This window comes from Aythya ferina, assembly GCF_964211825.1.
Source record: "Aythya ferina genome assembly, chromosome: 7".
NCBI classification, from domain to species: domain Eukaryota; kingdom Metazoa; phylum Chordata; class Aves; order Anseriformes; family Anatidae; genus Aythya; species Aythya ferina.
Window position 1 is genome coordinate 18,464,214 of NC_140302.1, and position 25,110 is coordinate 18,489,323.

General features: G+C 39.8%; 1 protein-coding gene across 7 annotated transcripts in view; it reads right to left on the bottom strand.

The window, feature by feature from the left end:
- Positions 1-25,110, bottom strand: part of MARCHF8 (membrane associated ring-CH-type finger 8) — a 94,058-nt gene that overhangs the window by 31,024 nt on the left and 37,924 nt on the right. Inside the window, exon 1 of one of the 7 annotated variants that reach the window (XM_084526085.1) lies at positions 21,109-21,252. The exons of 4 other annotated variants lie outside the window; for them this stretch is intronic. In XM_084526085.1, coding sequence (XP_084382211.1) covers positions 21,109-21,138 — 30 coding nt within the window. In that variant the 5' untranslated portion in view covers positions 21,139-21,252. Of the gene's footprint in view, positions 1-3,222; positions 3,611-19,509; positions 19,859-21,108; positions 21,253-25,110 lie in introns of those variants that run through there. 2 more of the 7 variants (XM_084526082.1, XM_084526084.1) reach the window with 2 other exon arrangements.

Here is a 25,110-nt window from a genome sequence, read left to right on the forward strand (position 1 = left end):
CTACAGAAGACCTGATCCTAAAATATACACCCTTCATGGTAATGGAAACAATATGCATTAAGCTTACCTGTGTGAAAATGCCATTTCAAACGATTTCATGTATTTAAAAGCAGAAAGAGGGATACAAACACAAGAAGCCAGCAATTATGAACAGATTAAAAGGGATAACATACTGTCTTTTGTAGATTAAATGCACTTAATGCAACTACCAGAATTCTCATGGTACACTAAACATGTCAATATGCCAAAGCAATTGACAATTTTAAACATTCACAAATTAAAAAACCCCTAGGCAACTGATAATTTGTAATTTCTTAAGCTGCCAACAGACACAGGAAGACTGCAGCCCACATCAACTCTCAGAAGAGGTGGACTTTCTCAGTGTCTACTTAGCTTTGTACGTTCAGTTGTTTACATGCTTGATACCACACGTTCCCCATGCTCAGTTGCACAGTTTGCTAATCCTGTGGAACCTCCCAAAAATGACATTGAGAAAGCATTTGGGGTATTTTTGGCAACATTTAACATGATATGGCCAAAAACATGCAACAAAAAGCTCTTGAAAGAGAACTTGTAGATATCAGCCCTGTTTAGTAATACCTACTTATTACATACCAGCCTGGTTTTGCCTGAAATTTCATCTTCCCATTTTTATTAGTGCAGTTTGCAAAATATTCTGAACCACAGCATTTCAAACTCAGTGTTAAACAACCACACAAATTTAGCTAAATGAGGAACTGGGCCCTACAGAACCCAATAAAGTTATTTAGCCAAACACTGGTTACAGTGAGATCCTTGTAAAAATCTGACCTGTGATGTTTTGTAGAGTTTTAAGCAAATTGTTTTTAATGATAGTTTGTAAGGTGAAAGAGTACGTGCATAATATTATCTAAGAGAAAACACACAAATGAAAAAACACATTTAACCATCCTTACATAAGTAATTCAAAACTAGTTAAGGAAAATGATTCTCTGGAAGGAAAGATGTCTACTCTAAGCTGAAAGAAAAGGTATGCTCATCACTGAAATGGCAGTACATTCAAACCGCAGAACAATAACCTCAAAGCAAAAGTCTGCTAATAAAAGTTGTATCAAGCGATCAGTTCAGAGCTCCTAGCTAATCATGCCAGCAACTGATTATTTACACCCAATCATTTTAAGAACATATATGTGCGCCTGTGAATGAACACACACACATACATTAAGGTTTTAATGTTCAAACTTAATAATAACTAAAAAAACCTACACCAAACACACACACACAGCAAACTACCCTCTCCTTCCTGAAAGCACAGCCCCTGTACACAAGGAACAAAGCAAAGAACTCTCTAGGTGCAGCAGGCTACTTCAGCCAGTGACTCAAGAACACTTCGTACCCATCACATCGTCAGGTAAGCACAGTTGGTCTCGCCTGGGACTAGCCTGATGCTTTGGTACGCAGGCAAGCAGTGCATGCCCAGAGAAGGCTACACAGTAGCCTCTCCTTACACCCAGAAGATAAAACATGCTGTAAATGTACTTACTCCTTCTGTAGCCTAAAAACCTGTACTCATTTACTTCAGAACAACAGTCAGGGCACTTGACACATCAACATATTTAGCAACATTAAGGGAATTCAGAATGCTGAGTTCCCAAGAGTCACAAATAAACAAGTTTCAGAAACTGGTAAATGTGGGTTGCACTGAGAAATACTGCATTGTTCATCTGCAAGCAGATATTCTGGCACTTCGTCATGCAAAGGATGTTCAGGACCTGTTACTCATAAGAGAAAATCCAGCCAATCCACCTTCCAACCATACAGCAGGGAAAGGGGAAGTATATCACCACACATCCAAGATATCAAGGGGAAAAATAACAAAAATGTAGGGAAAGAAAAAGAAGCAGAATTTTGATGTGTTCTGTTTTTTGTTCCTATATATAACACTCATTAAACTGGTCCCTGATGTAAGAGCAGGACAAGAATTCAGCATCTATCTGCAGATCAGTTAACATCACGTAGATCCATGCCTACCTAATAGCTGATGCTATCCAGTTTACTGATATTGATCACTGGGATATACATACGTCATGTTCCCACTTTTTCTCCTACATCTGTCACAATAGCTTATGCTCACCAATGAAAATTGATTACAGAAATCTTTTGGGAGGAAGACAAGTGCTCTGGAGACTTAGATTCTATAAATTCTTGATACTTTGCCTCTGAGTTACGCTTACCATTTCTGAGTAAGAAAACACGATGAAAAAAATCCTACAGGAGACTTTTGTTTGTTTAGGAAGGTCAACTTTTTGTTTAAAGATGTTACTGAAGAAAAAAGAGATGGTATTGCCATATAGAATAAACGGATATTCTTCCATGAAGGCACGGAAAGCAAAATCATCATCCCCATTTTGTCAGGGGCATTTTTTTTTCGTTCTGTATTCAGCAGTAGTGCTTCTTGAAAAAGAAGACCTTAACAGGTATTTCCTCTCTTCAAAATGTAGCAGCAGTCAACACGGCCAACAAAATGCCAGCACAGAGAAAGAATGAGTGGAAATGAATACATGTATTAAAACCAGGATAAAAAACAAGGCAAGCCAACTTGCGTATGGTCACTAGAGTTTAAATCATGGCTTTATGTAAGTTGATGGAAATTCCACCAATAATGCAATCAGGTCTGGAGATCAGCCTCTGTTGATATGAGCAGATATCAACAGAGATATATTATGGCAGAAACGCAGAATTCAGAGCAACAATTGGGGTGAACAATATAGACAAACCTTTATATGAGGACAGCTGAAGCAATATATTATTGAAAGAGAAAGTAAATAAATAAGATGAAGAAAATACATGCCGCTAAGAAACAAGACATCACAGCTGTGTCCCACACCTTCAGCAGAACACCAGGAAGTAGGTGATGCAAGCCAGTTATTGCAGACTAAGGCACATACACTTGCTGTGGCTTATCAAGCATTATTTCCTGGAAGATGCAACAAACCAACTCTCCACGTAGATATAGTGGTCCCACTGAAGCCAACAAGAAATCCCGCTGGTTTCAGGGAGACTTGAACTGAGCCATGACCAACAGCCTGATCTGAAAAAAAGTATTTCAGAAACCGCAACTGGCATAAGGCATACCTTAGCATATTGGGACCTAGAGCACTTTATAAATACTGACTTGCCTTACAGTATGAGAAACAGAGAAAGAAATTGCAGCAGGAGCTAGCTAGAAAAAGACGTGTTTACCTTGCACATGGAAATCTATGTTTGCTTGACGTTCAGCTGGGAGAAGCAGGAACCCCACACAGGAACATACCCGTGTGCACTGCTAACACTGAGCAGTGCTGCAGCCCACGGAGCTAAATAAAGCAGGGACAAGCCCAGTGACCCAGCACGGCAGGGCAGATAACCTAAAGGCCAACAAACAGGAAGCAAAGGAATGAAGTTTTATGAGCAGGTGGTGTGAACAGGCAGCATGGTGCTCGGAGCATCTCTAAGCATCTCTGTGTAGGGCTGTCGTAACTGAGAAAGGGACGCTCCGTGTAGGCGTCCTCGTTTCCCATCACTGTCATCCTAAAATCGTCATGTCAGATTACAGCGGAAGACTGTCTGAGGCAATCAGACGAGAGACGAATAAAACTTGCCGGCTGCAGAGGAAGCCCTCAAAAAGAGCACTGCTCTTCACCCAGTTGGGAAACTTCAGAGCCGTCACAGTCTAATGAGGAGGGTTGAGGTTTTTGTGTGCCTGCTGAACGAGCTGAATGCCAGCAGCTGCGTAAGAACTAAATTTATCACCACAGTCCCAGGAACGCTTGCATTTTCTGCTAAAATAAAATCTCAGGGCCATTAGCCTATTGAAATAGAAGCTTTTCCACTTAACTGAAGACATTTACTCATTCTTATTCCTCAGCTCTCATGCTCCAGTTCCAGTAAAATCCTGCTTGGTTTCAGAATTTATTTTTTGGAAACACATGCGCATCAGCTCAAAAATCCTGGTATTATGTGAGTAGTATTAAACAATTCACTTCACTGGGCTCCTCTGCCTCTCGCATTTATTCACATGAAACAGAAAATGAGCTGCAGCTGTCAGAGCCTGACCTATCGGGGACCGTACTGCATTCTTGCACATGAGCTGACAGAGCATTTTCTAAAGTTTATTTCCTAAGGGGAAAGGGTTATAAATAAGTCTCATATTCACAGTAAATCTCCTGTCCTTCATTCCCGAGAGCTCTGAGCTAGGGCAGTTTTTGTCACAGGAAATTGCAGCAAAGTTTTCAGAAAAAGTGTATTAGCTTATATGATTTGCTTTTGTCAAACTGCTTTAAATTTACTCCCACCAAAGCTAGGTTTTAAAAATTAGTTTCAATCTTCTCTTTGTTCACTGCTGTACACATTCATTATCTGTGGAAATCATATTGCACATCTATGAAATCTGCAGTTGCTGTAGAAGATAATAGATTTTATTAAAATACATTTTGTAGTTTTTAGAAGCAATTTTTTTTAAGAGCACAAGGAACTGCTAAATGGCTAAAGGCATTTCTGTATACCTTCTGAAAAATACATAAAGTCTGACTGCTAGGGATGTAAAGTTTTCTCTTAGGTTCTCTGCTTGTAATTGAGCTAATGAGAAACTCAAACAATAAAAGAAGGGGCTCACCATGGGCTCTAGAATCCAGCAGAGAGGATTCATGCTTGGGGTAGGATCCTTGGATTGTAAGCTTTTATGCCCCAGGGATCACACTGACAGTGTTTACTGATCCCATTACAATAAAGTTCTGATTGAGAACTTCTACATATATGTGTGTGTGTGTGTGTGTGTGTGTATATTTTTTTTTTTTAATCCCTTTTTGATTTCTCTTACTTTTGAAGATACAAAAGATAAAATTATCCCAGAATGAGAATACTATCCTTCCAGTTTGCAATGACCACTCAAGTATTTTCCAGGAGGTTGAAGAATAAATAACTGCTGATTTGTAAATTTATGTTCCTTAAAGGCCAAAACCCAGACAAACAATATTGCCTACCTAGACATCAACAAGATGTCAAAATTCTTCCTGATATTTTAGTTTTAAATGGGTCTTTCAGCAGGGACGCAGTGAAAAAAATAAATTAGATCATGTATAGTCATTCTTTATAAGATGCAATAGATGATATGGCCAGATTACCACCTCAGGGAGAGGCGAAAGAGCAGGGGCAAGTATTAGATGCTGCTGAGCTGCACCTCGCAGTGCAGGCAGTTAGACTGATGAAACAGCAGCATGGGATGTGGATGCAACCTGCAAGAACAAGTGGACTTTGTTCCAAAATACAAAGACCTAAAAGCATGAAGACTCGAGAACATCCTGGTCCAAATTCAGACTTGCATACTGGAGATTCCCAGTTCTTTGTTTCCAAACACAGACAGTTAGAAAAGGTGAACAAGACTGATCTAAATTTACAAGGAAAGACTAAGGGTTAGATATTGTTTATACTGGGTCCTTTGCATTTTAGCCCTGTACTTCTCTATCACAATCCTATACGTAAGTGCTTTGTTTTGAAGAAATCATTGTTTTCTCACAGGCATCCAGGAGGAAATTCATTAATTAAATTATTTGTTAGGTCAGGCAAGACCTGAGACTAGCAAGCAGAGATTCCAGGAACAGAACAAGCCGCATGAACAACTGAAATCCACTCAGAGATAAAGGCAGGAAGGATGGGCACCTTGAAAGGGTACCCACTGAAAAACAGATCAGAGGAAGGTCACAAGGTACTGTTTGGCCTTGCAGTTATGATATCTATCTGCAAAACTTAACTGATGAATTTTTAATAATCCTCAAATTAGGGAGATGGGGATATATAAATACAAGGTCTGGAAAAAGCCTGTGGCTCCTTTGAAATGCTCCCTGTAGGCTCTAAATAAGCCTCCCTTGTGAGCTCTCATTCAGCACATGGAAGGGAAGAAAAAAACCTCAAAGCTCCTAAAACCAGTAAAACAGGCAGTCTAGTCCTTCAGCTAAGAACGAAGTAGTAGAGCAGAACGGTAAATCACAAAAGCAAGAGTTCAAAGGGACAAATGGCCTTTTCTCTAAGAACACAATCAGAAAAAAAAAAAAAAAAAACACAACACAACACTATTCTTGTGGGGTTTGTCAATAACATCTGCCACTAGCACCCTGGAGGACAAAATGGATGATACCAAGAAGAGGGTGTAAAATTGGAAGAACCTCTCATAATACAAGTATGGCTTGAAGTAACACACCCAAATCATCAATGAAAATCAGGCTGGACCACTGGGCTGAAACTTCAGCACAGAATGAATGTGCTTCTTGTTTAACACCTTTCCTGCAAAATACTGTTGTCCAAAGTGAAATACTGCAGTTGGTTAGTGCTGACCAGCAGTAGGGAGCAGCTCAAAATAGGAACTGAACAACTTGATAAACTATAAGAGAGAAATTGAAGCCAGTTTGCAATTTACAGCCCCTTACACTCTATACCAGTATCTTGAAGTAGGCAAATGTAATGGTCACTTGGTAGCTGAGAAACCCGAGACACAGGGAAATTTTGCTGCCCTCTAAAATTTGTCCTTCCTTGTCCTACACCTACACACAATGATTCTTAGTGTCACAGGCAGCAGCTGTGCCCTCTAACAGGTGTGTGGCACAACACTGCATGTATTTTGCATAGTACTTTTGCACAGGGTGAGTTTTACGTATAGTGAAACTGTGCCAAAGCAAGGAGACTGTCACTGAGATCTCTTTCATTTTTCTCAGTAGCAGAACACAAGTCTCCAAACTAGAACTCGTCAGGGCATTGATTTTCATAGGGTATCAGACTTTGGGATCTGCCTGAAGAGCTGCCACCTGGTAAAGACCAACTACACTTTATTAAGCTCTTCCTTGAAATCAGAAGAATGGTCTCAATCACCCCACCAGTCTTCCTCCTTGAAACTTTACACTGCTTGTCCCATTCACCTGTAAATGTGATCCCAAATTCTCCTTGCACTTCCCTTGCTGTACAACAGCCTTCGGATCTCTAAGCACGATAGCTCTCGAGAACGCAGGTGGTGGTACTCCATGCCCTTATTCCCACACAGGGAGGCAAGCAAACTGAGGCTAATATAGATAGATAATAAAGTAACGTTCAAAAGATGCCTTCTTTTTGTTAAAGGTGTAAAACTATCATGGCACCACAACACAAGGCAGCTACAGGCTTTTCCAAAAAAAGATGGAATTTGGGATCTTGGGATTCAAGACTAATACACAGTACTTTGTACAGTAGTTCTATTGGAAATCCTCATCTAGGTATACCGATATTTTGTTTTTTTCAGCCTTTGGCAATCAGAACCCTTGTTGCCCACGCTCCCACGCATGCATACATAACCAGTGTGACTGTGGAACTGAAGTAAGAGGATTACATTCCAGGAGGGCCATGTTTTGGTGAGAGACTAGAGGCTTAAGGGGATTAAAAGATAGGAGCTGCTTCTGAGAGTGACAGGGTGAGAAACAGCAAAGCCCACACAAACACTGCCTGAAAGTAAGCATTGCTTTGTATTCTTCATCAGCAATGAGCTATAGCAAGCAGAAAAGCAAATGAACCCGTGACCATATCAGTTGCATCTTCAGCCACCTCCACTGGCCCCAGCACCATCTTAGCTCATATCATACTTGAATTTTCTGTTTCTTTGTGCCTTTTATTACCCTTATTTCTTCTTAGCTGCAGCTCCAACCACATGAACCAGACATTTTCTCCTGTCTCTGTATTGCCTGCATTCGTTTATCCTGTGTCATTTCCTGTCACCGCTGGTAAACAAATTGGAAATACTTTTCAATTCTACACAATGAAAGGGTATAGGAATACTATATAAAGGAGTGCAACTTCTGTATCAAGAAATTACAGGCAGAAACGTAGCTGTCTTCAAAAGATCTAATCCTGGGTACAAGGGAACTCCTGTAAGCTTTAGCAAAAAGGACTGTAATCATTTTTAAATCCAAGAGGATTTTATTTTTATGCTAGCTAACGCTCCTCAAAGGTGAAGCATTAGATTTGGCTTCCAGTTAAATATGCTTTCCTAACAAATACTCACAGAAGCAGGAGTTTTGCTCCCTGAATGATACAGAGTTAAAATCACTATCAAGAGTTACAAATGCCAGAGGGCCTAGCAGGACTGAATACCCTATCTGGATGCAATTTAGAAATAAGAAAACAGTGCCAAATTCAAATGATGCTTTCAAGAAAGAACAAAATTCAAGAGCAGGACTCTGGTGCTAGGCATTATAAAACACAGCAAAAGGTTCAATAGCTTCAGAAAGCTTATAAGCCAATACAAGAAAATATAAAGGTGACTACAACACCCAGACAACAAACACTAAGAGGGATGGACACTGGTTTATTATGTATGAGTAAAAGCAGCCAGGAGTATTTAATGTCAAATGCATTAAAATAAATACATATGTATATATATACACACAGGTGCGTGTGTTTGTATATATGTATACTGTATATATAAACTTACAAACTACATTTTTGTTTCATTTTATGGGGGAAAAAAAAAAGTTCTAAACCAGGCCAAATCCCAAATGATACAGTAAAATATAAGTCAAAGAAACTATCTCAAAAGAGAAGTTCTGAAATGTCTGCTGATTTACGATGACAGAGCAGTTGATCTCATTCAACCACATCCCAGACAGAATCCTAGAGTAAGAGCAAGGGTTAGGATGACCACTGCGCAAGGCTTTGGAACCAGGAGATGCACTTTCTGTGGTCAAACCTTAATGACCTTGGATACCAAACCTTTCTGAATCTCAAGTTTGCCATTTGAAAAGAATGGTATAGAATATTCAGACCTCACCTCAGAAAAGCACTGACGGTAAAACTACTTCATGCCTATAAATGGTAAAGAAGCCTCTCTTACGGAGGACGACCTGCAAAAATGCTAGCGTTACAATAGGTGTACTTAAATTCTCTTCCCAGTGCTGTTCATGACCTCACAATTTCCTCCTTGTTAAATTCACACTTCTTGATATTGCAGATGTTCTGTTTTCATTTCAAATAATCTGTGTTCACCTTTCTTTTCCTCTCAGTTAAAAGTATGTTAACATCTTCCCTGCAGTCAGACATGTGAGAAGGTTTCCGCTTGTGCTTCCACAAATCAAAAGCAGCTGCTACATGGCATGGCACAGCAAAAGTGAAATCTCTTAAATAAAAAAACAGAAGAGCAAAAGGTGAAAGGAGGATAGAGCAAGCAATAAGCAATATAGCCTACGATCAATACAATTGAGAAGTAGTAAAACAAACAAAAAGAAACAATCTTTTTTTTTTTATGGCAAGGCAACTATTACATTTCTTTGTTGAATTCAGTATGAGAAATGTAGGTCTTCTGATGAAAGTCAAGTTGCAGAAGCTACTAATGGTTTGAAGCATCAAAAAAATGTAGACTGAAGGGCATGCTTTATATGGGATTCTTCATGGGATAGGGGAAAATATCTAATAACGATCAATGTGGATTTCCCTTTCCAGCTGTTCCCACCCAAGAGGTGTCCTTATCCCTATTGTACCTTGCCCACTTTCAAGTTAACGGGCTACTGAAAAGAGAACATTCACATCCATCCTACAGCTGCTGCTTCTCAGGAATACCTTGGGAAAACAACACCAGCTCCCACTGCTCTTCCAGACTGAGTTTGCAGAATATGCAAAGTTCCCTGAAATGCCTTTAAAATGCCTTTTGGGGAAGGATGGACAAAGAGAGAGAAAGAGACAGGTCTGCTTTTGTGTTAGAATAGCACTGCATGTACTTAGCTTGATTTTTCTATGGCATTATATGAAATTTGGCCTTTGTTCTATTTGTTTTGTATAAATGCAGGTATGCCAGGAAAATCGTGGTGCAACAGAAACTTATACCCACACAAAACTCCCTGTCCTGTGCAGCCAGTGTTAGTCCTCCAATCAAAATAAGCTTTATGGACAGACTTTTTCTTTCTTGTCTACAGTGTATTTGCCATTTGTGTGCAGGCATTGTGCTAAATTGTGAACCTTAGAAGTACAAATTGTGTTTTTAGCCCTGCAGCTATAAGAAAAAATTGGTAAGTCTTGTCATTGCAAAAATGCTTCCAGTTGAAATACACTGGCACCCTGAACCAGCTAGTCAAATGGGGGCAGGCTCTCTTTTGCTAAATGCTTATATAGCAAGGATGGGGTATAGTAACAATTGCACACCACCGAAGTTCATGCTTCAGGATTGATGCATATCAACACGGACAGTTGTGAACTCTTTCACCACTGAGGCCAGTAGTTTCCAAGCTTTTCCATTCAGTAAGTCATTTCAGGGATGATGACTGCAGCTAAGCTCACCATTTCTACATTTAAGAGCTTCTGACCAACTGTAATACCTACATCAGGCTACAAGACAGACAATCAGCGAGTCAACTCCTTCTCTGGACTCTGACCATAACTTTGGAAATGGGGATTCGACAGAAGTCGGGAGATTAACTTGACTTCAAACAAAGGATATTTTTAGGGAGAACAATGCACAGTCAGTGCTCTCATGGAGACTATAGGGGTTGCAGGGCCACAGTTATGGGAGGAGAAAGCATTACAAAAAAAATTTAGCAGAAACATTAGTTCCTTGACAAAGCAGACAGAAAACGCACGGATTATTACCCTAACCACAACGGCCCAGACTGGATTTGAAAGCAGAGCTGGTGCCTCAAATAGCCTAAGGTATTACATCTGGTTCTTCAAACTCGTCTGACCCCTCTGAGACAGACAAACGCTTCCTTGGGGAAGAGCATCGTTCTTTCAAAGTCATAACGCTAACCAGTGAACGGCAATCAAGATAAAACAAGCACCCCAATGAGTCATAAAACATTAATTTTCCATTAGACAGCAAGAGAGAATCTGATGACAAGAAACAACAACAAAATTAGCTATTAACAAAAACCAGATGGAATGGCAAAAACCATTCAAAGAAAACTATTAACCTAATATCAAGAGAAAGAAGTAACAGGGTGTAGTAACCACAAAACATCTCAATACAAAGACCAACCACCCATCAAGGTCAACATAAGGGAGCTTAAATTGGTTGGTTCTGAGATAGCTTCCTGTTACGCTAGGTTAAGCTGACATTAAATTATCCAGAGGGGAAACAAACAAAACACTCAAACAAGAGAAATGCAAAACCCCATGTTGACAGCAACCTAGCTACCCAACAAAAAGCACAGGAATCAGGCCTTGGAAGAACATTTTAATGACATTTCTACCTCTTCCCAGCAATTCCCTGCTACCCCAGTGCCTTCTCTTTTGAACTACAAATCTATCACTGACAAGCCTGAGATTTACTAAAATGAAGTGAAAGATTATGGCATCTCCACAGTCCAGACTAGGACCTAGGATAAGGTTGGTCTAGTAATATGCCAATTCAAGTCACCCAAGTACCACTGAAGCACTACTGGATGTATTACTCAGAAGCTAAACTGTCCCCCACTTTTTTTAAACAACTACAATTCAACGTTGTCAACCTCTGATACACACAAAACATGACTCAAGTTTCAAAATGATGAGATTAGCTCTAAACTCATAAAAGCAAGTATGAGTGTGCACATCCCCAATCACAGAGGCTGAGTACACCAAAATACACATGGTAAAAATAAGTCTGCAACACTGCCTAGTAACTGCAAAAGACGTGAAAAAATGCAAGTTTTAAGCATCTGATGGAAAAAAAAAAAAAAAGAATTTGAATAAGGTTAAAAAATGTACTTTTATCTTCACAGCCTTTCTTTCAGTTTCATGCAAGACAGATGCATAGGTATGGTGCTTCCATGCTCCTGATAAAAATATTTTATTAACCCTGTTTAGACTATACTTTCAAAAGTGTTAAATCTCAGAAGCAATACATATGTTTTTTGGTTTTAGGCAAATATCACCATTTTCTTTTCTAGGACTCAAATTCTGGATTTTTTATTTTATTTTATTTTTTGCCAAATAAGGCTGCCATTCGCAGAGGCAAGGCTGTCTGTTTAAGGTTTCCACATAGCCAACGGGTTCAAGTCATTATGTCCTTTGCATGCAGTCCCTCAACAATGGACTATGGAGAAATGAGGGATAAGACAGAGGGAAAAAAGTGAACAAACCTGTGTAGTCTTTCAGTCCTGAACTGCTTAACTGAAGAAATGGAAAAATCACCCTCTTCGAAAACTCTTCTTCATTATCTCACCTTCACTGAGACAATAAGCTCACTGGAGCGCATCCTATGTCTTTAGGCCCATCTGTACAGCACCCTTCTGCTGTCTGCAGATAATAACAAAAAAGAAAACTTGGAAGAAACACCTGGGGATATGCATGTCTGGCTGTATGACAAAAGGCTTGAGCTGGGCCCGTCTGATTTCCTCACAGGTATCTTCACAAAAAAAGCACCATGAAGCCATACTGGGAGAGACAAGTGCCACTTCTTTCAAACCTATTGTGGAACTGGTCTTGCACGAAAGTAAATGACTAAAACAAGAGTTGAAAGGTGATATGAATCTCATAGGTTTTGCTCCTAAGGGCAGTAGAGGAACTTCAGAACAAATGTCTTTGGACTGCTACTTGAGCTCCTCTGACTCATTAAATCCTAGTTTCTAAGAACACCGGCGAGATGTTGATGGCTTGGCAGTTCTTGATCATCCATGTTTAAGGCATGTAAGGTTCCCACACACCTGTAAGTCATCAAGCATATTTATCTAGCAGCATTAGTTATCTGGTGATCTTGTAATCAAGGTAATAAAGCAGAAGCAGAAAAGCCCCTAATCATGATCTTTGTCCATCATCCATATATAGTAGACAGATGAGAAAGGGATGTTGCTAGTTAAGAAATACATGGATTCTAAGAAACATTACAAAAGAATATTTTTAGCAAATGCAACTATGGGAAAGAAGTGGGTAGCTTTAGCAACAAATGAAAAGAATCCGTAAGTGAAAACAACATATCCAGAAGTGATATTTAACAAAAATTAAATGCTGATGTTAAAAACACATCAAGAAAAGACATGAAAGGGAAGGAGAACAAGCCACAAAAAGACATCAAAAAGGAGAGGTAGAGGCAAGAACAACATAATCTGAAATTCTCTGTTCCTTACAGGTTTATGGTTTTAAAAGGCCAGAAAGAAGGGTGTTCCTTTGTTGTTTTTTTTTTGTTTGTTTGTTTGTTTTTTTTTTCCCCTGGTCTTGTTTTTCCTCCGGAAATCAACACTATAGTAACTTTGCAAAGTTGAGGCCTGTTCTGTAGCTTCAACTGAATAGTTTTGACTATCTTTGTTCTTCTCCAAATGCTCTTCTAACATTGTCAAGTAGAGTTTCCCCACTGGGGCTGACTGATTTCTATCGTAGTTGATAGGCTTTCTACTCTTCTAAAACCTCTGTAGTCCTTTTGATGCATCTCAGACATCTCAGAAAGAAAGATTCAACATGGCCCTCAAAGCATTATTAACAAGCTCAAAAGATATGGTTTGGTAGCTACAACACTTATGGTCATGATGTGTATGAGAGAGAAAGACAACTCTGTCACACCACATTATTATCTTTTAAAAAGGATACTGCTAGACACCCTTCTTTCAAACCAGGGAGACACATCTAACTCTTGAAAAAAAAAAAGTGTTGCCAGAAGGCAGTATAGCTGAGTAATCATCATGAAGAGACGACAACTTGTGCTAATTGGAATCACCAATACTAGTTAGTGTCAGGATGCCTTTACTAGGTGTAGTTAAAATCCACTGATGCCACTCAGAAATCAATATACCATCTGTACCAAAGCTTTGAGAATTACAGTAATCACATACGACCATTTAACAGAAAGCTTTTAACAGAAGAACAAAACAAACCCAGAGATAAGCCTTTTCCTCCATTTCCAGGTACTCCTAGCATCTCCTCTGCTTAAAGAGTTCAGGCCTCAGAAGGAAATGGCCCAACTGAAAACACTCTGAAGTTTCCGTGAAAGAAGCAGTCACAGATATATCGCTGATTGTTGTGTTGGGAGACGCACTTTCAGTTCGTGGTTTCATCACTGTTTTTGTATGCTCCTTGGGCAAGCCATTTCAATTTATAATTTAGTTCCTTGGATGTAAAATGGAGCAAGCAAAACTTTCTTCTCTTGCCCTGTGGACTCACTTTTTTAGATTGGAAGTTTTGAGAACAAAGGTGGTCTTTACCTACATATCTACAGTACCTAGTAAAATGAGACATATGAGTTATCTTCAGTGCCAATATCACTCCAAAGTACCAAAAAATAATGCTTTAAGAGGGAAAGTACATGTTCCCAAAAGCTACTTTAACTGAAGTCTTGCTATAAACACCACAGGGACTCTAAATGCCACCAGAAACTGGAGGTGGCACAAGCAAGGACCATACTGACAGCCCAGTTCAGCTCTTAGAAGTCCAAAGAAATATATGGAAAACTTAAAAACATATAAGGTAAAAAAAAAATATTTATTGATAAATCAACAGCAATATGAATTACCTTGCCATGACTGATGCCAAGGTTTAATATTTATAAAGAAGCACAGTGTTAGATAGCTCTACAGTGATACCCCAGCAAAAACAACCCTAGTTTGAGAAGGAAAGGCACTTGTACAGAAAAGACAAGTTTTGTACCAAGTCAGAATATTCCTCAAGCCTCCTGCTTAAAACTGTTTTAGCCATACTTGTTTCTAGCAAAGGTCCCAGGAGGTACTGAGGAAAATATAAAGTAGGAAGGCCAACCTCTATACTGCACAAGATCAGTGAGTAAAGCACCAGCAACCTAGTGAATAAATCTTATACATTACTGCTTTTGTAAAAGAAAGATATTTTCACAAATTAAATAGTTTAGGATCCTTCCCCACTTCCCTTGAAAGCACCTCAATAAACACATAGACTTCAGGATATTTAGGGTTGAAATTTTGTCAAATTCTTTCTGTAATCCAGGTAATGTAGGTTGACTAGTTCTGGGTTTTCTATGCTACCACAGATAAAAGGAAAGGCAAATAATGGACTAAAGTAAATGGAGAGGTGTTGGTTGTTATGGTTGTTGTTGTTTTACTACAAATAAAGAAAACAAAGTTTTCATAGCAAAAGGGAGTCACCAAGTAGAGTGCCACAGGTATCCATGCCAGGGCCCATGCTACTTAATACAAAACAGTCTGAAAAGCAAGATACTGAGGTTTCAAAGTTGTCTTCCTGTAGAGCTTCCTGTCTTTAACAAAGACAAGGTGCAGAAATATAAACAACAATTTTAGCAGTTGCTAAAACAGCAGATGAAACGCAGGATGGATAAATGTGAAGTGACGGTTTGAATTTTACATATTCGAGGCTGGGGTCCAGGAACTTAGGAATACAATCTTCAGGTTCTAGAATAAATTTTAGAGAAACATCAGCTGAGTGCTTAGCAGTGATCAAATTAACAAAAACAAACAAACAAAACAAAAAAATCAAAAAACCTCCACAAGTATTTGTAATTATTAAGGAAAGGATGGAAAATAAAACAGGGAATCCCCATGTTCTTCAGAAATATCACCTTAAATACCACGTGCCATTCTAATCCCACAGAAATCAAACAAGAGTTAGTAAGACTGAAAAGGATACGAAATGGGTAATGGGGTGACTAAATGTGTGAATGTTTTCCACTGAAGAAATGACTAGAGAGACTGGGGCTCTTCAACATGGAAAAGTGATAACTGAGAGGCTGCATGTGATAAGCACACAGAGAATCATGACAGTCATGGAGAAAACAACTAGGAAACTACCACGCTTTTCTCCCAGGAGGCAGCCAATGAAATGAGCTATTCAGAACAAGAGAGACAATTTTTTGTACAATCTGTATTTAATGGTGGGACCCTTTGCCCCATGTGGCTGTGGATTCTCAACATTTTATTTGGGTCCAAAAACCTGTTGGAGATATTAGTGGAAGAGGAATCTAGTAAGAACTATTAAATACGAATACAGAAAAGTCCTTGAGCTATAAATCAGTGGAGGCCGGGAGAACTTTCTGGGGAAAAGCATATGCTTGATGATATAACTACTTTTAGACATATTACATAATTATATGCCTGCTTTTATTCTGGTCTCCAAGCACCTACTTTGCATACTGACAAAAAATGCTTTGGCCCAACCTGGTACAGCAGTTATGTTCTCAATTCTATCTGTGATTTCAACTTTGTTGACAACTTCAGGATTCCTTCTATTGTGAACATAAGGGACAATTTTGTTCTTTGCGTCAGTTCTCTGGAATAATCATCATTCATGAGATATACATTTAGTCCTGAAGGATTCAAGAGAACACTATTCTCTCCTCCCATATGGGAGACAAATCTGTCCAGCAATGGAATTTAGGCCCTTAGGATAAAAAACAAAATAAACAAAAACCAATAGAGAAATCAGAAAACCAACAATGTATAACAGGAAGCAAGTAGGAAAATAAATGCCACCAGCAGTGACTTAGATACATGTGGTGCAGAGACCCCCTTAGATAAAAATACCCTGGGACAATCCTATAGAGGACTGTGCTCTCCACTGCAGGAAGATAAAACAAAAATGCATTCCCCAAATCCCAAACTGCAATAGCTGCTGCTGTCAGTTCCTTCCTGACCTCCAATTTTCTCAGTGCCTTTCAAGCCAGTGTTCACTAGCTTCACAAAAACTCCTCCAGAAACACAGGAAAGGCACAATGGCCAAAGCTCCGAAAGTTTGACATAGAGGTGGTCTGACTTGGAAAGGTTTGCAGCTCCAACTGGCCTATCTGTCTTCATGATTTTGGATCTGAACCAAAAGTCGTAAACATCCCTACACCAACATTTGCCAACCGTGTTGCAATGTCTTTCTGCTAGCTTTAAGCTTGGATGCCATGCTGGTATACAGTCACCTCACCACAAGACTGGTCTCTAAACTTCACTGTGAGGTAAATGCAAGGCTGGGGAGCTCCACGGCACAACTGCAACGCCACATTACCATTTATTGAACACAAAACCTTGCAAAGCATCAGAACACTACTTTACCTCCTACCTCTTAATTCTGCCGTTACTTTAATAGGAATGCACAAATAACGTCAGAGCAAACCAGAGCTGTGCCACCAAGATAGCATATCACTGCGCACTGTGCCCAGGACTTGCTCAGAGACTACGTGGCTAGGCAAAGCTCTGCAGTGATATGCTTCCACAGCTTTTGGACTGGAGTTTGCTTGCATCAGCAGTCAAGCCCTGACTTGCAGTCAGTCCACCGAGGTGAAAGGTGTGGTCAGACAACCATGTGCACATGGTCAGTATCCTACTGTAACCTCTGCCCACATTGCAGTCATTCCCATCCTGCTGTGGCAATCACTGACAGCTCACTCTACTGTTCACCAAGTTCTACCACCGTATGCCACCATTAGATGACAATCAAGTGGGGTATCTACTATAAAAATCTTCTCCACCAGGACCTCTAGTCCCGTCACTGTCATGCCACATGCCCACCTTTCCCTCAACTGCTAGCAATTCTTCCTGAGAACACAGTAAAATGTTGCTGTTATTGAAACCACTCCTCCTACAACAGTAACCATATGAAGACATCAGCATCCTTCTACTGATGTCTTGGACTAAATCCACTGCACCAGTAAGAAGAGGAGAGCCAGTCTGGGTTGAGTATGATTTATTTTCCTAGTGGTCATGGGGATGGCCAGACCACAACACCCTTTGACCTTAGGACAATATACGCTACTCTGAACCAGAAACACACACTCATGTCCTTCACAAACAAGAAACACAGATTCACAGTTCCTAACAAATCTCCAAGGCTTTCAAGCTTGGAAAGGAGGAAAAGGATTGACATGGTTTCATTCCTCACTGCTCTGTTTTCATGGTATCAGCACATCCTGTGGTTGTAGTAAGCATTTAAGACAATGAGACACAGAAGTCTGGGGAAGTGTTGCTTGGGACAAGCAGCCTCTGTCCCTACTCTTACTAACCCTGTGCAAAGAAGCCTCCCACCTGCAGCCCCAGCACTTCAGAAGGAAGAAGCTGTTTCATTTTGCACTGCTGAAAACTTCATTTTCAATCTAAGCTTATTCTTCATGTCTTTTAAAATTAACAAAAAAAAAAACCAATGAAATGGCAACAAATGTACATCTGTTCATCTACCTTTAAGATTCCTTGTCAGCTGAGAAATATAAAAACAACGTTTCTTCACTGCTTGATAGGTCCAACAAAAGAGGCCACTCCACACTTGGCCTTATCTGTTTTTCCCACTTTTCCCAAGGAAATCATAGCTGCAAATGTTTAATTTAGATGCTATTACAATAAGATGTTGCCTTTTTATGACAGAACTAGTTAATAACACCTCTTACGTTCACTACTTTAATACCAACATAAGCATACTTTTCATTTTAGTTTGTGTTGTTTCTTGCTGCTGCCAAATTTTGTATATTTTCACTGTATTTCTTACTGTAGCAGTAGGAATCATTATATTCCATTACATAGACATGCTGAGATTGGAAATAAAACTGATATGGAGTTTTATCCAGCAAAATCTTAAGGTTTCCTCCTCACCTCAGTCTCAATACAGAGTATCATGTTTCCCTTTCTGGTTTGATTCCAACTCTTCACCATGATCCATTAAAGAATTAGCAAAAACTGGAGTTAAACCCTTTTTCCACCTTATTCATTAGTTAACTTTTTTGTTCAGTGCAAGCTCTCACCTTCCTGGATTGTAAGTAATGCCTGAAGTACTCTTGCTCAGTCCGAATATTTTCCTCATTCTTTGATAATGGAGCAAATCTTTGTGAACCTTTGCAGTCATTTTGATCCAGACATGGGACAATTCCTTATTTCATTATTATTACTATTAATGAGTCAATTAGAAAATTGCAAGCACCTAAATAAAGCAACCTCCTCTCCTCAGGAATGAGATTTTGCGATCTGCAGTGTCATAGTCCATCTAGGTTCCTTATGCCTCAGCTGCACAAGGATTCTGAGAAATTTCTGCAGCACAGGCAGAAGCCTGAGTGCCTTCAAATGGCATGTCAAAGATAATTCTCCTGTCTGGGCCCAAACTGGTTTACACCAGAGATGAGCATGCTTGAGTCCTCTCTTTACCAGTAAGGCTGTAATTGCCATTTTGTTCTAAAGTGACAGTATTAAATCAGTATCTGATAATTAAAAAAATAAAAATTATGCAAAACCTGAATGTTGATAGTTGAAAAAGAACAACACAGAGATGCTTTTAGGAACTATCAACACATTATCCCAGTGCATTAAATATGAAAGTGCAGAAATAACTTCCTTCTCTATCCCCTGATGGCAGACAACAGGGCTCTACACTACAGGTTTAACCAAGTAGTGCAGCAGGAAAATATGCTAGTAATGTAAAAACAAAACCTTAAAGTTTAAATAACAGAACCCCAAACCTATCTCTTCATTCCACTGACCTCAATCAAGTAATTGAACGCCTGGAACCTCCGAAGTCTCAGGAAATCAGAAAAAGAGCCCTGGTAGTGAGTTTCCATGAAGCAAGGACCTTACACATTGGAAGTTTTCACAGTCTATTTTCAAAAGAGCATTAGACTGTCCTTCTCCTTACCTTACAAAAATACAGAAACATCTGCATAATTCAAGTGATGGATCAATTCTCGCTGTATGCACAGCATATAATTTAAGGACCTTTAACATAGTAAGTGCAAAGGAGCTGAAAGTTTTTAAAAACTGAAGATTTCAAGTTATTTAGGACTCTCAAAAGTACTGATGTGCCCCACCCCACAAAACCACAGGTGGTAGTGTGTGACAAAATACAGTCACTCCTAGTTGCTAGCAAAAGGAAAACAGAGAAGTCACTAAATACCACATTCTTGTGTACACACAAGTTCTATTTAGGTGATCAAGTAATCTTGAAAGAAAACATACTGCCAGGCAGTGTACATTTAAGCTTCACCAAAAGCATGTGATCATTAATCTCCTCCTGGGGGATTTCACTTAAAGCTGACAATTTCTGCTTCCACTAGTAATACTTATTTACTAAACACTGAATCAGACTTAAAGCTACCATTTTTAAAAGAAAGCAGCTTGTCTGCACAGCACAGCATTTCACCCTAGTTGTCCAGCAAGGACTCAATCTTTGCACTCTCAAGTTTGGAGTTTTCAGCAGCCCACCCCTCTCTCTCTCAAAAAACAAAAACCGAAACAACATGAACAACAAAAACAATGAAAAGCCTCCCCCCCAAAGCAAACCACCCCCCTCAACAGGGAAGGCAGGCATGCAGGACACATGCACATGCACCCGTGCAGTTCACTGCCAGAAGCAGCATCCATACTTAAGACACACAAAGCAAAAAACATTTGAACATTCTTGCCAAACGACATTACGCGTTTGCATTCTTCCCTTTCTCACACATGCACAAACCCACACGTTACAGAGCAAATAATGCTCACAGAACCGAACAAAGACCCTTTGTTATTGTTCCATAAGGTTTTGCAAAATCCCCTTCTTTGTCTAAACTGAACTAGTGGTGTTGCTTGAGCCATGATGATCTAAATATACAAAGCATGTACGGAGAAGGAATACAGACTTCTTTTAGAACTGATATCATTAGAAAATATAGACAAGCTTTTGAGAATGCAAGCCACCATTTCCGAACATCTTTATTCAGAAAAAAAAAAAAAAAAGAAAGAAAAAAAAAGTAGTAAATACTGCAGCCATTCAAATGCACACACTCTGAAAGGACACAATTGAAGCTTAAGGCTTATCACACCCAGCTGTGTTTTAGCAGAATCTCTTATGGTTACCTCCCCCCAAATAAAAGTGCTAATACCAGTACAATTAAAAATTGAGTTTAAAAGAAAAAAAAAGACCAAAACCATCAGCAGAAGAAAAACAAAAAACAACAACAACAACAAAAAAACAACAGCAAGCTACCGCTCTACTTTTAATAACCAGCACCTTCAGAAGAATGCTAGTGTGCATGAAAGAAAGGTGCTTAATAATAACAACAAAACGCAGCTTCACAATTAGGACTGAACAAAGTACCACACTACAAGGGATCGCTCATGTAGCGCTCTAATGAGAAGCCTCTACAGCAGCCTTTCAACCGGCTGCCCTAACATACATATTTATTCCGCAAGGTTTAACAGCATCCCTACAACAAACTGCAAGCCACAATACTCTGCTGACAAGGCATTCGCCTACCTGAAGCTTCATTTTCCAGCACGAATGCATGTGTGCATCCTCAGTGTAGCTTCCCCTGATTGCATGACTCCTGTTAGGCAGACTAAAGAGATGGAGCTGTGTAAGCAAAGCTGCTGACTGCCCTACATTTGCCTGCAGATGAAGAGAAGGAGTTGGTACTGTGCTTGCCCGGGCTTGTTTAAGCCCCCTAAATATAATACTAGTGGAGCTCGAACTAGACTAACTACATCCTCCAGCTGATCAAGTGAAAGGAGCCTGTGATGAATAATGCATGAGAGCTCCCATGAACACGCTCCATTCCTTGCTGCAGCTGATGTCCACCTCTTCCCCCTTCCCAAAAGCAATCCCTAACAATTTTTGTGCTATGAAGCATAGCAGTTTTCCCTGTGTTCAAAGAGCATGGAGCCTCTCCCAGATCCAGTTTCTTTCCTTTACTTAGTGAAACCAATAAATCTGGTGATTTCTTTTCTTTTTAAATATTACAAGTCCATGTAGGTAGAAGTGAAAGAAAGAACAATAAGCACAGGGCCACATCTCTGGACTGTACAATACCAGTCAGTTCTTTTGAAATGACTTTTTCTTATTCCTAAGGGAATAGGAGAAGCCATATAAAGATGAACACTGAAGACAGACAGAGTGGGACAAGTCAGAAAACAATACAACAAAAAGAAGATGAAAAATAAATACTTGCTCTAGCTGGCGAGTTCAGTTGGCTGTATACAGAGAAAAGAGGTCAGGGGAAGTTAGTGGGTGGAAGAATATGGGGTATAAATTCACATGGTTCTTCTCCTGAGCAATAAATTCCACCATCTACTACAACTTTGCAAACTGACTACCAAAATCACTTACTTTCAGATATTCTTCCAAAGAGTGAACAAATACAGGACTAATTTGCAAGTACTTTATTTGTGAGTGCAGTTACTGCAACAGGCAAATATCAATAAATGCCACTTGCAGGTTCTGTACTATTTATCAGAACTGTTTTGTTTTGATTTCTGTTAGATACACAAGTTATCTGGCATCTGTTTATCAGTTACCTGCTGCAATCCAAACGACAGAGCCATCCAAACGCAACTGTCAAGGCTCTCACAAATGTTTAGCTTCCTGTAAAGGGCATGCAGGTTTAATGCATTATTTACAGCGAGAGAGTACTTGCAACTTCCTAACCCCTGCACCATGGCTGTTCATTTGGGACGTAACTCTCAGGTCACAGACACCTCTCAGGTCATACTGAAACTCAAGGCAGTCCTTGCTTTCTCTCAGTGCCCCAGGTACAAGTTAGGCAGAAAGTGAGAGACCGAGGCTGAAGACAACTGAGAAGGGCCAAAGAGAAAATGATACTCAACGCACTCAAGAGTCACCTAGTGCTCAGTTGTGACTGGTTATTCACTTTAAAGGGACTCTTCTTTCACCTCCTCTAACAGTGAGGTGAGGATTTTTCCCTTTAACTCTCTCTTTCTTCCTTCCCCCAGGTAGAATATCCCTTTTTAAAACGGAAAAGTCCTGTGCAAAATCAAACCCACGTAAAAATTTACCAAATCCGTAACAAAGGTTATGAAAATACTTATCAAAATTCTCCAGATAAACCTCAAGGAGGCTAAGGTTTTAAACACCTAAAAGCTGGGGCCATAACTGTCTCCTCCAGGTCCTCCATCACTATTTTATAAAAAGGGAACCAAGAAGCTTCCAAAGAATTAGCAGGGCTGCCCAAGTCAGAAGGCAGTGTCCGTGCATGAATCCAGTCCTGTACCTTACGTACTACCAGGTAAGTAAGCTGATGAATACGACAGGTACAGGAAAGCTACTTTATAGAGAGATCTTCTGTTTCTGCAAAGGAAGCCAAAAAAATACACCTTGCTAGGGAAAACATAGTCATATGGCATTCTCAAAGCCTGCACTACAAATTAAGTGAATACAGTGAAATTAAGACAAACAAACAGTGAAACAAACAACTGAAATTAATAATTCTGAGTGCAATACACTTCCTAGCTTTGAAACAGGACATATTACGTTTGTTTCTATATATTTGACTTGATCTCATATACTTTAGCAAGCATTAAACATCCAACTGCAAGACTAACTCTATCAATGGCAGGGTTCAAAACCCATCTATTTTCATACCCTTTACAGTTAAACAACAGAATCCCCCTCCCACTCAGGGCCAGCCTTGCAGACTCCTGCGTGCATGCAGAGCAATACCTGGATTTGGTTCTCCTAGCACCAGTGCTAACAAGGACTTTGCAAGCAAAATTTCTGCCTTCGCTAAGCCTGGGCATCTGCACCGTCATGATTTCACTCTCTAGATGTTTTCTTTAATATCTGCGCTTACGACATGGAAGCTGGAGTTGATCTCTGAGATTGTTTTCCACTGAGTTCTGAGATTGTTTTTCAGAGGCTCTGACTTACTGGGGCTAATGGGATTACTGGAGGGGAGGGAAAAAAAATCTGTCATAAACATACAGTTGTCGGGCTTTGTATAGAAGGAAGTATACATCACCCAGGCTTAGTAAAGAATTTGCTTTTTTTTTTTTTTTTCTTCACATAATCCCTTGAATATTTGCCCTCTTCCTCTAAGTACTCCAGGAGGTTAGGTCAAAGGTTATGAAGGTCGGTTTCTAAACTTAATTGGTATCTTACTACCATTACAAAGAACTGTGCAAACATGGCAAGCTGGAAGAGAAATGCAGTTTAATCACCCAGTGCACCAGCGTTATGCCAAAGGACTATCCCAGAGCTGTCTGCACATGGCCCACAGGGCTGCTCCCACAGCACTGGCTGCTAGGAGTACAGTTCTGGGAGAGACAAACCAGAACACAGACAGATGAACGTAAGAGTAATTAAATGCTGTTTATTATTCCAGACAGTTCTCTCAGTTGGGTATTTCAATTTAAAATGTAGCATGAGAGAATTCTACCCTATCTTCCTGCCCAAAAGGGTACTTTATCACAGAGAGATAAATTAAAAAAAATATAGTTTTCTTAACCTTTTGAAGAATAATGAACACTTTTTTTTCCCTGAACCCATAATTTCATTTAACTAAAAATCTCATCTTCCATTTAAGAACACACACCCATACACAAACCCCCCAATTTCTGTATGTCACCCATGCACCACAGCATCTGGGGGCACTTTACATTTCATTTAAACTGAGGAGCATTTCGTCGCATTCTCCTGCATGCCTGAAGAGTGATGTTGCCACCGTGAAAAGAGACGCAAGAGATGCCTCACCCCAACAAGAGCTATGCAGAGCACAATCATCCTTCATTCATGCGCACTTAGTAGGTGAAACTTGAAATAACGTGTGCAGTGTCAGCTCAGAGACACATCACTTCATTACATGCTTAAGCTAGGGGCCAAGTTGAATTGTTTTGGTTAAGTACTTAGCTGCTGGCTGGCCAGTTAATTTTACAGTCAAATTTTGTACAGTCTATTTAGTTTCTCCCATTTTTAAATAACTGCAACCTCCTGGGGAAATTCTCTCGTAGACCATCTGCTTGTTTCCTATAAATCTCCTTTTCAGACCTTACGCAAATTTCCAAGCTGCCAATCAGAACTTCTTTGATGTTTAGTTGGTGATGAGGAAATAAGAAAAAAAAATTAAAAGTACTGTGAACTGAAGCGTGAAGTACAAAAAGTTATCACCTGATCAGTAAAATAATGACAGCAAGGTCAGTCATTTCTCTGCAGCAGATACGTCCTCAGTAAGAGAAGCATTTCTGGTCCTTCCTGGCCACAGGTTAGGACAGGACATTCATGATCCACGGGCAACATACCTTGCATCTTTAGCTGAGTATATTTTCACCTGAGAGTCTGCACAGCCTTGCAGAGCAGTGCAGGAGTTGCCCACAAGCATCTCTTCAGCTTTTTGGCTGCTGACCCCAGAACTACCCCAGTGCAGCGGGAGAGGGGCTTACAGCTGATGGATGCAATGTTACCCATGTCCAAATCCAAAGGGGGGGGGGTAAAGGGAAGGAAGAAGTAATTTGGATGGCACAAGGGTAA